This window comes from Amblyomma americanum, chromosome 1, assembly GCF_052857255.1.
Source record: "Amblyomma americanum isolate KBUSLIRL-KWMA chromosome 1, ASM5285725v1, whole genome shotgun sequence".
Lineage (NCBI taxonomy): Eukaryota > Metazoa > Arthropoda > Arachnida > Ixodida > Ixodidae > Amblyomma > Amblyomma americanum.
Window position 1 is genome coordinate 120,429,503 of NC_135497.1, and position 15,608 is coordinate 120,445,110.

Here is a 15,608-nt window from a genome sequence, read left to right on the forward strand (position 1 = left end):
AGTTTCTGGAGGATCTGAACTTGTTTGAATAACAAATGTTTTCTTTTTGACGTTTCCACTTACGATACCATTGATCCTTCTCTTGTATAGCCTCAAGTATGTTCTGATTCATCCACAGGCACAAATAATTGTTCGTACCTACGGGTAGTGCATAATGTGCATTTCGATATGGCAGACTCAAGAGCCTCAGCAAAATTTTCGAATTCAGTGTGAGCATTTGTATGATATATGTTGTTGAAATCTAAATTGTATATTTTCTCCTGCAAGAGTTGATAATTAATTCACGCAATTGGTGCAGAACTCATTCGAGCTGTTTTGTAGCAGAAATGTAATGGAGGCCTGCATACTGCTGCATATTTGCATCTCAACTCTCCCACGCTAAACACTCTGTGTATGGGCATATGAATATTGGCATGGGCGTGTGTATGGGCATATGAATATCAGCATTACTTTTCATGGGGGAGGAAGTTCGAATTGAAGCAGGTCATCAAGCACAGTTTACCCTATACTCATCACATGGAACCAGTCGTTGATCGACACGTAATATAAGATTGTCTGCATGACTAGATTATTCACTGATGATGCTTTGATTTACCTCAGTGTGATTGCTCATATGGACTGCTAATATTAAAGGTCACATCTCGATGAAACAATTTCTTGCTCCTTAATGTCTCTAATGCTGAATTCATCATTCACAGAGTACCCGAATATCCTCCAGATAGTTTCCAGATAGCAGCTATTAGCGTGCTTATCACAAGATATAAATATCTTGGTGTTCATCTTAAGTCATACCTGTCATGGAATCAAAAGAATAACTGTGTGTTCTGCTAACACCTTCCTGGGCTTTATTGAACATCTAGAATAAGCTCCTGTAAATGAAAAATGACTTGCATACATTACACTAATCCTAGCCCAAACCTAGAACATGCATCACACATTTTGTATCGTGAACAATGTAACCTAATTAGTGACATTGTTACAAATTATTTAGCGGCCGTAGGCAAATGTCAAGTGATGACCCGTCTATACTAATGTTTGATGCATCATTTCAAAGAAGATGTAAGCAAAAATTTTGTGTCTATACCACTTTAAGCTCAACTGTATACGCATATCAGGAGATGATAATCCAAGCTATTGTTACCAATGTAGTCTATTGTAATGTAAACAGTAAATATTTGTGCAGTGCTAATGCAATAATTATTTAATAAAAAAAGGCTCTGATGACTTGGATGCATTCTTAAAGAGTTTGCCATGCAGCTGTTCTAATGACTGTCACTATGAATTCAGGCTAATCTATCTTACCTATTAACTCAGTGAAATGCTGTGTGGCCCTTTCTGCAGATTCTACAGTACTGCAACAGTATAGCATTTTGAGCAGTGTTATGAACAGTGTTATTGTGGTCCCTTTGTCTATTTTGTGCACTCACTTAACCATATCTCAATTCACACATCTGTTCAGTTGTCACACCTCAGTTTATCTACTTTAATTTATGTGGGTGCTTAAGAAAATATGTAAACAATCTACAATGTATAGATTGTTTTTATTGGAAAAATAATTTACGATTGCTTGTGGTGACAATGCATCTTTAAAAAGTGTTGCAGCTTTGTTTATTTCTGCACTGCACGCCAGACAATGCTGGTAATGAATTCAAATCTCTGGATGCATGTACCTGCAAAGAGATTGGACGACAACGTAGTTGCAGGAACAAAATAAATATAGGTTTATTTCTGTGCTATGACAGGCAGATTGCAATATACTAGAATCTGAAGGAAAGGTAAGGCATAGTATAAGTTGCGATCTTCCAAGTATTTCAATAACTGATGCTAATGACATCTTCAGTACAATCATGAAAGGCCATCAATGTTGTCTTCACGTCTCTTTGGTTGTTTGTCACCTGAAAGACAATCACAACAGCGCAAATTAGAACAGTCGTCGCTTTTAGCTCTGCACACACCGAACTCTTATTTGACAGCGCATAATAGTACCATGTGCCACTTAGCAGAGTTGTTCAGAAAATGTCTGCATCAAGTTGCACCCTAACAGCAACTTTGTGAATTGCCAGCAATGTGTAGCCATGGACCTGAGGAAAAAGGAAGCATGTACAGGTGGGGAATGTGTCAAGGCAGTGAAACCCCTGTTGGTCCGCGGGTGCACGCACCACTCTTACCGAGCACTCTGTACTTATAAGACACACCATGCCAGAAGGTTCCCTCATTTAATCAAACTTATTGTGCCTTTTGCAAGCTGCACACTTCAGGTGCTTGGTAAGAGCCTCCCTATCCGCCACCTGGGAGACGCGCTCTCTAGCAGTCAGGTTCTGCCGAGAGAAAAAAATGGTCTGGCTAAGCCAGATGCAGAGAAACCATTGTGCTGTAGGTTTCGCTTCAGTTGTTTAAGTGTGCAACACACTGAGCTGAAAGGAAAATATACTTACCTGCAGCATATATGGCCAGTATGGAGGTGCCTCTCGCGCTCTAACGCACACACCATCCTACTGGTACCACAAAGCTGCTGCTGAAAGGAAAATATACTTACCTGCAGCATATATGGCCAGTATGGAGGTGCCTCTCGCGCTCTAACGCACACACCATCCATCTGGTTCGAGACAGCTGCACACCTCATAGGCGAGGTCTATAAGTACACAGATGAACTTGTAGACGGGTTGTAAACCAGAAGAGAGGGCCATAGAGTCGATCTCATCTTTCATATGTAGTTGTGTCCTGGAGATGTTGTTATAACAGTTGCCTCATCATTGCTGTTAAGGATTTGCTTTTTTATGTTCTCCTTCTGAAGCTCAGTTGGCTTGGAAAAACTTGTACCTGAGCTGGACAGCCTCTGCTTCTTAGTGGAATGAAACCTGACTTGGTGTTCGATTTTCTTGTTTGCAGGCTCCCTTGATGTGTGGGGCATTTCTTGCTTCTTAGTGCCTTCATAAATCTTCAGTACAGGGTCCAAAAGCTTGCTGGCCTTGTTGTGCACTTCTTGAGGAATTTCTTGCTCTGCGACATACTCTTTGAGCAATTCCATCTTGGCCAAGACCAAGTCAGATTTTGTCATGCTTGTAGAGGCTTCTGCTGTTTGAACACTTTCCAAAATGTGGAAAGCCTCGCTTGCCTTTGAATTGGATGACACTGCTTCAGTAGCTTTCAGGATCTTCTGATCTCTTCCTTCAGGTGCGCCAGCGATGACCACACAGTGAATGTGTTTGCAGATCGTCAAGCTCATTCGGTGCTCCTCACAATCACATGAATAGCTATGCACACACACCATGCACTCGCTGCACTTCAGAGGGCAGCAGGCACTACCTTTCTCTTTTGAAATCCTGTATGTGAGGCCTCTTGTGGACTGGGATTGCACAGTCCATGTTCCATCTTCATTCCTCTTGGCAGGCGTAGTAATTGCCACAGCAGATCTGTGGTTCTTCTCGATCCGGCTCATCTTGCTCGTTCTCTTTGCTTTCACAATGTGTTGTACCCTCTTCATCAAAGACTCGTATGTCATGTCCATCAGTGCAGTGATGAGCCTGTCAACACGATGATTCTTCTTACCTTCCAGGAAACTATGCTTTAAAGTCCTGTGCATCCTTTCAAGATACATGTTTGTGTTGATGCCAAGTCCAGTTCGAAAACTGTAGGCCCACATCTCCAGGCGGTGAGCATAATTTCCTCTGAAGTACTGAATAAACTCCTGAAGCCTGGGATCTTTGTTGGCAAGAAATGACTCGAGAAGCTCAGCCACTTCGTCTTTTTTTGGGCACTCTAGCAGTGTACGAACAGCATGGTAAACATCTACTGCGAGTTCTTTTCCTTTTATCTTCTAGAAATCCTTCGCTTCCAGTTTTTGTCCACATGCCATGTGCAGAGTAGTCGATGTTGAGGTGGGCCCATGACTGTTGACCAGGCCTTGAAGTATTCGGATGCATCATCTGTCATGAAAGTTCTAGCTGACAGGGCTCCTGTGGAGGACTTCAGGGATTCAAAGAATGCTGATAGGGTTTTCTCATTAATCGTGCTGCAGATGAAGTAAGCCATAGGCAATCCTGCTCCATATTCATCCAGCACCAGAACAGTCACCAGTTCAAATTGGTACCCCGTTGTTCCATGTGTGGAATCAACACAGACTGTTCCTGTACCTAGAACTTTCAGCAGCTCTTCCTGTGGCTCCGTCATTAAGGCAAGAGCAAAGTCTTTTGTACTAAAGGTATTCGTTGGGTCAACAACTTCCTGCTCTTTGTACAAGCGAACAACAGGTTGCCCCTTGTTCCTCATGCTTTGCACCCATATGCTTACACTCACAGCATCATTATCATGACATCTTTCAGGAACTGTGAGGTTATATTGCCGCTTGATGTTGTGCAAGTCCATGCGATTTGTCAAATGCAGAGGAGTTAGCTTGCTTGTCACCGATTCCCTTATTTTCTTCAATATTGTCCTCATGGGCACTCCTTTCGAAAGGTCATCCGCAATGCTTGCCCTTTCCTGGTCAGTCATACTCAGGTGTTCAACATCTGCATCATGCCCATAATGCGTCCTTTGGTACGATACCTTGACAGTACCCTCGTCTCTAGTAACGATCAGAAAAGAAAGGCATGTCCTGCCGCTCCTGCAGCTTCCCTGACTTTTCATCGCACGAGTCTTGTTGCCTCGACCTGGTCGTGCCACTCCTGACCTGTTGCAAGCGTAGTAGGTCCTCGTACATCCGTTGGTGAGCCTTTTTTCACCTGTGGATATTACGAACTTGCACACCTGGCTCGCTTCCTCCTGTCCTTTCCAATCATGGAACTCTGTAAAATGCATAAAAAATACTTTAGAAAATATTGTGTAGAAAGGTGTTAAAACTGAAGGCACTGTCATTGTCAGTGACGAATGAACAATGCTTGAAAAATATTCGAAAAACATGGAGGATTATGTGCACCATAATTTCATGTATACACTGTACATACCAAAAAGCGGAACTTTGTACCTTGCAGAAAATACAGCATTCAAATGCCCAATTCAACAATATCACGAAGGTTTGCGATACTTGCGCTATATGCTTCTGTTGCCATCACCTTGCTCAATATCTGCACGCGTGTTTGCTATGTGGCCCTAGTTACTATCTCGTAATACCCACTTTAACGCTGAAGCATGCAATTGCGTGGTGGAATCCTGGAATGCGATCCCCTCGTGTTATCGTTATTGTCTTGTGGACGTGTGCGCCCGATGAATAAAGTAATATCAAAGGTATTGAAGGCAATGATATCAGTGCGTTTTTAAGGGAGTATGGCAGGGTAACCCTCCACCAAAAATCAAATTTGGAATTTTGGCACAGAAAAATCGACTACACTATGCGGAACAGTCCTGCGGAAGCGCGGCCTCGAGCGCCCGCTCAAAGCGGTTTAAATGAAGGCTACAAGGATAGACGTGCGGGCTAGTTGGTGCTGCATACTTGTTTTAAACAGCGCAAAAGACACGGACACAGGAGGGACACACAAGACACACACAGCGCGGTTCAGATGTCGCGCCGAAATGTGCCACGCGCCCTGGCGTGTAAAAGTGGCAAGTGGAGTTCGGAGGCCGGTTTGTTTATCGTTGTTTTTCGCGGTTTTCTTCATTATGGCGTGTTTTTTTTGCTTGTGTGTGTGTATGTATGGCAAGTAAACGGTGCATACTAAAAGATAATGTATTGTTGGAAATATTTACTTTTATAGCAGATATGCAGCTAGTGCTGCTCTTGTAGCGTGTTTCGTCTTTGTTATTGTTTGCATAGGTCGTGATCGCTTATGCACCTTTTTCGAACCTCAAACGTAGTACTTGCCCAGAAGATGGCACGATCAAAAATGGCAGATGGCAAATGGGGCAAAAAGAGAACATTAAAAAAATAATCGCTTCACTAGCAAGAAGGACAGTGGTAAACCGGCACGATAAAGCGCAAGCTTCACGAAACCTGGTGAGAGGATCGGTGGTGATTCCTTCGATGTAGACGGCTCAAGTACAACTGGCTACGTCTCATCGACTTTTCTCTTCCCTGCAGCTTCATGCAAGATGTTGCTGTGAACAACATATCTAATACACGTGCAGCAGGGGATTCCTCCTTTCTGTTTTGTTCATACGCTTCGATCAGTGATTTGATGCTCCCCTGCTCCACGTGTTTTATAAATACTGTTGAAAATCGTACTCGAATATAACAACTTCGAATTCATCAATCAACACTATTCACAAATTAACGGCACAGCCATGGGTACAAGGATGGCCCACACCTACGTCAACATCTTCATGCATAGTAATAAGTCTAAATTTTTGAAAGATTGTCCCATTAAGCCCACCCTATACAAACGCTACTTGGATGATATCTTTTTAATTTGGACTGACACACCTCGTCCACCCCAACATATCTTTCACTTACACGTGCGCCCACACCACAATTAACTTCCTAGATGTTGAGATTTTGGTAAACGAAAGCTCACTCACCACCAGTGTATATAGAAAACCGACGGACCGTCAACAATACGTACACTTCCAAAGCTGCCATCCTCGTCACTCTAAAACAAGCATCCCATACTCTCAGGCACATCGATCTAAAGGAACATGTTCCCAAGATGAAGACTTCGTAAAAAATTCCAAACGCATGCAAGAAGTCCTCATTAAGCAGCGATACCCGTCGCCATTGCCGACGATGCCATTCAAAGGACATCTAAACCCAACCGAGAGCAAATACTGGAGTGACGTCGATACAGCGAGCAAACAGACCATCAGGCAAATCTCGTACTTCCCTTCACCAGTAACCCAGCCGCCTAACGTACGTAAACAAAATCTTCAAAAAAACATTTCAACATTCTCAAACAAAGCGAGCTAGCGCCTCGCCAAAATTTTCACTGCTCTCCCTCATGCAGTCTACAGACGACCGAAAAACATTCGAAACATTCTAATACACTCAGTCACATAAAGAGCCGGTTTTGGGGTGTCGACCTTGTGGAAAAAGTAGATTCCACGTCTGCAAACACATTACAAACATCAAGCTGTGAAATAAGGACAGCTTCAGGATTCAAATGGAAAATTAATGACAACTCTGATTGGGATTTCTGCAACGTAATATACCTCCTAGGATGCAGTGTGTGCAGTACGCAGTACATTGGGCAGGCCGTTAACTTTATACGAATTCGCTTTAATAACCACCGCGCGCATATTTTATCCCTACCTCCCCTTGTTAAAACACATATATTAATGAGAAAAACGACCCATTTGATGCAATTAAGTTAACAGTCCTACAGGGTGGGTTCCACAACAAAGAGATCTCGAGCAACGCGAGTCGTACTTTATTTACAAATTTATTAACAATTCCTCACGGCATTAATGAAAGTCCGGGTGTATTGACCTCCATCGCCCCTTGCAGAGCCAATGCTGACCTTAGGAATTCCGGCGCGACAAACCTCGGTCGTTTGTCGCCAGCGGCATCTTTTTCAAGCTTCGCTGCCCGCTTACACAAAGCTCTGAATTCATCCCCCACCCCTGTCTTGCCAGTTCGACGCACCACCTTGCCGAGCGGGGTGCAATTGAAGAACCAAGAACCCTTGATGGGCACAAAAGAAAAATACTAGAAAAAGGAGAAAGAAATAAAGAGAAAAAGAAAAACGCTTTGTCCCCTGCCGCCCAGCGAGCTTGCGCGGGAGGCCAGCACGGGGGAAAAAAGGAATAACGAGGGGAGGGAGGGCATCCGGGCCCTCAAAGCAACAATGACAGACTTTGGCGGAGTCCCGGAGCAGATAAGAATCATAGATGCATGTACTGCCCGTGCCGCCGGCCAAAACGAGCAAACAAATAAACAATAAATTCAGACAGGGCAGGAGACGTTCCAGGAGCGTCTTCGGTACGAATAGTGAAGGCGGAATCAGCGGCGCAGTTAGCTTAACTACACACACGTGCACTGTGCATGAAACACACACACAAAAGAAAAAAAAAGGCGGCAAAACATACGAGTTCGCGAAAGTGTCCTGTGGGGGGGGGGGTAAAGGTGAATGGCAGGAGCATTTAATCAAGGGTTCTTGGTTCTTCAATTGCACCCCGCTCGACAAGGTGGTACGTCGAACTGGGAAGACAGGGGTGGGGGATGAATTATGAGCTTTGTGTAAGCGGACGGGCAGCGAAGCTTGAAAAAGATGCCGCTGGCGGCAAACGACCGAGGTTTGACGCGCCGGCACTCCTAAGGTCAGCACTGGCTCTGAAAGGGGCGATGGAGGTCAATAAACCCGGACTTTCATTAATGCCGTGAGGAATTGTTACAAATTTGTAAATAAAGTACGACTCCCGTTGCTCTCTTTGTTGTGGAACCCACCCTGTAGGACTGTGAACTTAATTGCATCAAATGGGTCGTTTTTCTCATTAATATATGTGTTCTGACAAAGGGATGATGGGTAGGAATAAGATATTTACTTATGCAAGAGTGACTAGCTATGCGCAAAAATTTCCGTGTTTCAATTTTCAAAACTGCGAACTTTGACCGCAGCATCCCGGACAAATAATTCCAACTCCCGACCGCGTTTTTAAATTCATTCTAAACGGGGTACGTGTTTACTGGTACCTGCAGTGGTCGGCTGCGCAACTATATATATAAGCTATCGCGTGCAGCTGTCATATTATAAAAGAAAATCCGCACAAAACAAAAATTACGCAGCAACGGGCTGTGGCGAATGATTGCGCGCAATATTTTTTCGCGGGTTAGTGAAACGAACAGTTTTGTTTTAAATCACGAGAGTTGTATCAAAAGCCTTTTATGTCGTCATTAATTACGATAGGTACGACGACACAGTGAATAGGAGTTTATATAGACTGTCGTCCTTCAAAGACCCAATGCTTTTCTCCTCCAAAACGTCGTGTAGAACAAAACCAGACCGCCAAATTTTGACACGGTTGTACGAAATTTCTGCACTAACGAAAGCTATGAGTGTAGTCTCCTGCATGTAGAGAATGTAGAATACAAGGAAAAATTATAATATGTATGCTCTAGGTCAGGTTCATAGTCCTACAGCACTCGATTGTAAATGCAGGCACTCGACGGAGCGCTGATAGACGGCCGTGGTCACCCGTAGGCGCATTTGCGTGGCTTTGCATGGATAGTACGTGTTTAACCTCTCAGGTCTGCAAAAGCTGTATCGGGTCCGCCAGGCAGTGGCGATTATAATAAATGCACAACGAAGCGCGCCGTTCGAGCGCACTAAAATAATACACCAGCAGTTCAAGGATATCATATATAATAAAAATAAAATGCGGGATTTAGCTCGCTGCAAAAAGCTGTAAATTCGCCCGCTGCGCACATATATAGATGCATTCGCACAGACTTGCTAAGAACGTTAAAGCAAAACAAACAAAAAAAAAGCCAAAGAGGCAGCGCAGGAAAATTCATGCACGTCGCGTTGCAAACATGTCTCCTTACCTTTGTCGTTCCCAAAGGACAGTTGCAGATTTTCGGCTGGGAATTTGTGCGCCACGTTGTAGTGATGAACCAAATTTTCGAGTGTTGATAGCAGGCTGCTGCACTGGTCGCAGTGGAGAAAGGCTCCTTTCGTCTCCAACTTGTGCACCATCCTCATATGCTGCAGCATGTTTTTCCGCTGAGTGAAGACTTTGTCGCAGACGCCGCAACGTCGATCATGATCACCGTGCTCAGGTTGACGTTCACTCTGGTTTGGAAACACTGACGCCATTCTGGACAGAAACGCGCATGCAGTGTGTGAAAGCGCGGCGCATCAGGTGCGCTTTTTGAACCCGCGCGCGCTGTCAAAAACGTGGGGAATTCCGAGAAAAACCTAGGGAAAATATGTCTCTTCCCAACTGGACACGACGTCATTAAAAGCACGTAATTATAACGTCACGTGACGTTTTATGCGTGACGTCACATTTTGATTGACCAATCAGCGTTTCCAGCCCGCCTGCACCGAAACGCTTGTGCGAGGCGTTGCCTCCAGAAGCGTTTCGGTGCACGTGGGCTGGAAACACTGATTGGTCGATGGGATGCGCTTCTCCGTGACGTTTTTCTGCTTCTCCCTCGTTCTCAACCGGACGTGGGTTCGCCGCGCCTCTCTCGGCCTGTCCCTAGAGTGCCTAGGGAATCGCTAGGGCCGGCTGGCCGGCCGCCGGGCGTGCGTGGTCTGCGGGCATTCTCTTCGTGAGCGTAGGCGGCGGCGCGCGCGTTTCGGAAGCTGTCCAGGTATGGCTTTTTTTTTTGCGTGGTGCGCTCGTCGGCGCAGCCAGCTGAAATTTCTGTACAGTTCTTGCTTCCACGACATTGCGACGACCCCCAAAAGGCGCTGACCCGCGAGAAATCGCCAGCGACATAAAGGTACGCATTTTATCTCAAATTTCGCTTCATGAAGTGCTGTACCGCTTACCTACATGCCTTGCGCATTCCAGGACCTCGTTTTCCTGCTGCAGGAGCACGTCGTGCTCGTGTTCAAAATTCTGCAACTCCATTACGACGACCCACATAAGGTGCGGTTTGAGGACCGCCGGCGTCGCCATCTGAACCGCCGTCTGACAGCCACGATGAAGCGCTTGTCTGGCGTGCACGTTCTCAATCACGAGGTAAGGGTTGAACAACGTTTTCGCAAGTTTTCTCGTGCAGAACTCGCCAAATTGCGGCGCTTGTAACGTAACTTTTTTTGCAGCATCGTTTCCTGGATGCTTCTGGCGAGCCGATGCTGTCCTTGTTTGCCGCAGACCGGGGCATCGACCAGATGTCAAAGATTATCGTCGCGGCCCTCGTCAAGATCTACGGACCAGGGATAGCGTCGGCTTCAAGGGCAAGACCAGGAGAGGTGTACGTCGTGCACCGGTGTCGTCGGTGCGGAGCCAAAGGGCACAGGACGGATCACTGCTGGGTCTACTGCTCACCGCGCCGCCACGCCGCTGCAGGTCGCGGTTGAAGTGCTCCTGCAAACGGCCCTTTTTAGGGCCACCTCATTGTTTCCTGGCAGATCGCGAGCGTCCCGTTTCGTGCCCGTATTCCCTCTCTGTCGAAATCGACGCCAGACATCTAAATCGCGCGGTGTGAGCTAGTAAATCGCTGGTAGAGACAAAAACTCGTGCTTGTATACAGACTTACCCATCTCCAGTGCGCCTTTGTTTATTTCCGTAGGCACTACTCGCGCTTTGTAGAAATCGACGCCAGCCGCGAAATTTTACATGTTAGACCTCGCTACAGCATTAGCGCAGCGTGCCTTCGTCTCTTTACGTTCTAACTTTTATGCAGCGCACCTTTGTTTGCTCGTTACTTTTGTTCTTTTCAGTCGTTTCCTGAATCCGTCTAAAGAGCCGGGCTAAATGGATGATTATGGAACCACATGGCGATTGCACTGCATACAGCACGACTTTGGTCCCTGTGTTTTTAAATAAAAACATCAGATGTCGAAGGTCATGGTCGTGTCCGAGGATGGCTTCCACAGCTGGGGCCTAACCATAGGGACCGCACACGCTTTGTCGTCGTTGCCAAGTGGAGAGGCCCAAGATGGCTGGCATCCTTAATAAAGATCCCTTCTCGGGGCCGCTTTAGTGTTTCCCGGCAGATCACGCGCTTTCCACCCTGTGCACATGCTCTCATTTCCAATTAAAAAGGTCCTTTAATAACAAGATGTTGCATGGTACTTGAACAATAGCGGCTACAATGACAAAGGTGAAGAAGTGCTGGAGAGACACGGAAATAAAAAAGGTTGGGGGTGCCCACATAACAACCTGAAATGGTTTTGGACAGGACTCCTAGTTAATTGCATTTGGAAGAGAAAGACAAGGTTAAATTTTGCAGTGTAAGCTTGCTTCTCTAGAATGAACAGAGAACGTTGCATCACACTGCTTGGGCCACCTTCCTTGACCCCATGAAAAAAAAAAACAGGATGCCTCTGGGAAACTATTTGCGGAATCTCCGCCCCCCCCCCATTCAGGAGGGAAGGGTGGGTGGGGGGGGGGGTGACGGCCTCCTCTTTGTCGGGCTCGGCGCGACGCACGATGGACAAGACGGCGAAAGGAAGGGGGCTGTCAGTGACGCATGTTCCGCGCTCTTCGCTTAGCCAGCGTACAAGTCCCTTCGACAGCCTGAAATGCCTTCGGTGGGCATCGTCACGCATGTCGAAAGGATTGTCATGCACGTGCGACCGCCGATAACATTCCTTGCAAGCTTATTCATTGCCGTGAAAATCACGTCCTCCCCGTATCTCGCCCCAATTGTTTTGAGCCGGTGTGAAATTCAATGGATGTATGGAATGCCCACACCACTTGTCTACGTCCACCGTCCTCTTTTTTACTAGCATGGGCCTCCCTCCTTTGAACAGGATCCTTTCGGAGATCTGAGCCAACTCAGATCAAGATACCCGGCTTCTTTCAGCCTCTCTACCTGCCCCAGGAAGCTAGCCTCCGCTCTGTGTGTACAGGATTTCCCAAGAGCTCTTTTAAGCATGAAGTCGCTATATCCGCCTTGACGAGTGTGGAATGCCCCTAACTGACGTTCAAGAGAGGTTTTTTTTTGTCCTATGGTGATATTCGCAACAGACCCTGCTCTCTAGATAATGGATCCGGAGGTATAAAAACTTTTTTTTATGGCGCAAGGGCATCTATGGCCAAATACGCCTTGACACAAGGTATTTTCTTTTTCTCAAGGTGGGGTCAAAGACCCATTTCCCAAGCATTTCACCCTAAATAAGCCGAGCACCAGACCAGAGAAAAGCTTGTACCCATTGTATCCCCGGCACTGGGGATCGAACCCCGCACCTCCCGCATGCGAGGCGGATGCTCAACCACTTGGCCACCGCTGCGGTCGGTCTAAAAACTGTAGGGTAGCTGAGCTGGGTAGTTCGAAGGTGAATCGCAGGCCACTACCTGTATCTTTGAAGATTTTGACGACGTCCGGAACTGCCCTGGGAGAGTTCGACTTAAGAATGATTAAAAAATCATCGACGTAACGGAACACCTTTAGCGCGAGGTCAGCAAGATTTTGTGCCAGTTCTTGATCCATCCTGCTCAAGTAAATATCGCTCAAAACGGGTGCCACACGGGAGCCGATGCACACACCCGATTTTTGGACGTACACCTTTTCGCCCCGCCCAACAACGGTTGACTCTAGGTAAAATGATAGCAGCTCCAGGAAACTTTCTATGGAAACCCCCGCACCCCGCCACGAACACGAACTCGTCATTGTCTTTTACAATGCAGTCTTTCACTCTCTGCATGAGCTGAGCATGGGGTAGCGAATAAAATAAGTCCTCCACATCGATGCTGAAGGTAGAGTACTTTTTCTTATCCAACCCAGACAGGTACTTAACCACACTTGCGGAATTGTTCACCAAGAAAGGATCCGAAAGCTTGAGTGAGCTCAAATGTCGCTGTAGAAATCCCGACACAACATGCTGCCAAGTGTTGCGCTCGGATATGATTGTCCTGAACGTTCAGGGAATGTAATTTCACACCGGCTCAAAAAAGTTGGGGCGAGATACGGGGCGGACGTGATTTTCATGGCAAAGAATAAGCTTTCAAGGATTTGTAGTGCTGTGCGAAAGAAGCTCGAGCCTCAGAGCAATCGTGCTGGAGCTGAGTGCTCGATAGCGCACAGACAGAAAACCAGGCTCACAGAGTGTAAGACTGGAGTCGTATACGAAGTCCCCCTCTCGTGTGGGAAGAAGTACATCGGCCAGACGGGTCGATGTATTAACGAGATGTTAGCAGAACATCGCAGGTCGTTGAAGGGCGCACCTTCCTCTAATCTCGCCCTGCACTGCAAAGAGTGCAAAGATTGCTTCCCACGATTGAACAAGACCAGCGTCTTGTTTAAACACAGGGATCAGGTTTGCAGGGAGTTGGTGGAAGCGTACCAGATCAAGGAATCAGATGACTGTGTAGCATCACCATCTGTAGGCCTCATTGATGGGGAGATACCTTTTTTGCGCAGTTTCTTTAGCGCAAGCAGGCGGTGTGGAGCGCTAGCTTGGCAGGAGTGTGCCTGTGAGTTCGCTGTTTGTTTTGTATCTTGTCTCTGACGATGCGGAGATTGCTTTCAGGTTGTGATCAGTGGCATCACGTTACATGTGCCAAGATGGTGTGTGATAGGGTTTGCGCTTTCGGGTTTTTAGCATGTTTTTCGCGGGATGAAGATGCATATATAGGCCTTTTTTCCTTGAAGAAAAAATCTGTTGATAGTCTGCGCTCGTGTCGTGCCTTCTTGTTCTCTGTCTTCGTTTCTTTGCGCAGTTAAACATGATACATACCCAGCTCCAGTGCGCCTTTGTTTGTCTCCGTAGCGACTACTTGCGCTTTGTGGAAATCCACGCCAGCCATGAAAATTTACATATTAGACCTCGCTACAGCATTATCCCAGCGCAGCGCGCCTTCGTTTCTTTGCGTTCTAACTTTTATGCAGCGCACCTTTGTTTGCTCGTTACTTTTGTTCTTTTCAGTCGATTCCTGAATCCGTCCAAAGAGCCGGGCTAGGTGGATGATTATGGAACCACATGGCGATCGCACTGCATACAGCACGACTTTGGTCCCTGTGTTTTTAAATAAAAACATCAGATGTCGAAGGTCATGGTCGTGTCCGAGGATGGCTTCCACAGCTGGGGCCTAACCATAGGGACCGCACACGCTGTGTCGTCGTTGCCAAGTGGAGAGGCCCAAGATGGCTGTCATCCTTAATAAAGATCCCTTCTCGGGGCCGCTTTAGCGTTTCCTGGCAGATCACGCGCTTTCCACCCTGTGCACATGTTCTCATTTCCAATTAAAAAGGTCCTTCAAACCCTGCAGAAGGCTTGAATTAGCAACTGCTAATAACAAGATGTTGCATGGTACTTGAGAAACAATAGCGGCTACAATGACCAAGGTGAAGAAGGGCTGCGAGTTACACGGAAATAAAAAATGGTTGGGGGTGCCCCCATAACAAGCTGGAATGGTTGGACAGGACTCCTAGTTAATTGCATTTGGAAGAGAAAGACAAGGTTTAATTTTGCACTGTAAGCTTGCTTCTCTTGACCCCATGAAAAAAAAAAGGATGCCTCTGGGAAACTATTTGCGGAATTTCCGCCCCCCGCCCCCCGATTCAGAAGGGGAAGGGGGGGGGGTGACGGCCTTTTCTTTGTCGGGCTCGGCGCGACGCACGATGGACAAGACGGCGAAAGGAAGGGGGCTGTCAGTGACGCATGTTCTGCGCTGTCATTAGGACGAGCTGCCCGGCCTCTCCGCGGCAGCTCCCCTTTGAACCCCCCGCCTGTTCAATCGGAGGCGGGCGACGGCGGGGTGGTGTTGAAAAGGAGCGCCCTTGGGGTCAAGTGCCCCCCCCCCCCCCCATAGAGACAGAGACGGCCGAGCGCTTTGAATCTCGCGTATTGTTCGCGCCCGAACCGAACAAGACGCGGCTGAGACCAATTTGAGTCAAACCAGGTCCAGATGTGGCGGTGGCCAGCCGGTTTACCGGCTTCGGGCTAAGCCGCGCGCGAGCAACGCGCAATTCCCCTGGAAGGTCAAGACAAGCGGTCATGCGGGCACAGCGAAAGCGCCTCGCGACAGACGATCTGGCGACACAGCTAATTGAATACTGCGGGAGCGGCCGATCGTCAGCGAAAATCAGTCGCACGTGTGCGCGCGATATGCAGATATGCAGC

General features: G+C 47.0%; 1 protein-coding gene and 1 long non-coding RNA gene across 2 annotated transcripts; both read right to left on the reverse strand.

The window, feature by feature from the left end:
* Positions 1–1,697: 1,697 nt before the first annotated feature.
* Positions 1,698–2,711, reverse strand: LOC144135441 (uncharacterized). The gene is made up of 2 exons (XR_013315501.1): positions 1,987–2,711; positions 1,698–1,895 (listed from the first exon to the last, which is right to left on the reverse strand). It is a non-coding gene; the product is annotated as an uncharacterized LOC144135441 (long non-coding RNA).
* Positions 2,712–3,810: 1,099 nt separating this feature from the next.
* LOC144113412 (uncharacterized) lies at positions 3,811–9,740 on the reverse strand. The gene is made up of 2 exons (XM_077646479.1): positions 9,410–9,740; positions 3,811–4,784 (listed from the first exon to the last, which is right to left on the reverse strand). The coding sequence occupies exons 1-2, from the start codon at positions 9,678–9,680 to the stop codon at positions 3,811–3,813; spliced, it is 1,245 nt and encodes a 414-aa protein (XP_077502605.1). The 5' UTR covers positions 9,681–9,740.
* Between the last annotated feature and the right edge of the window lie 5,868 nt (positions 9,741–15,608).

What these genes read in the sequence shown, in the direction of transcription:
- LOC144113412 (XM_077646479.1), bottom strand. Translation starts at nt 9,680, where the DNA reads ATGGCGTCAGTGTTTCCAAACCAGAGTGAACGTCAACCTGAGCACGGT. An exon ending in GTCCTTTGGGAACGACAAAG is followed by an intron (nt 4,785 to 9,409) that starts GTAAGGAGACAT and finishes TGCATTTTACAG; the next exon opens with AGTTCCATGATTGGAAAGGA.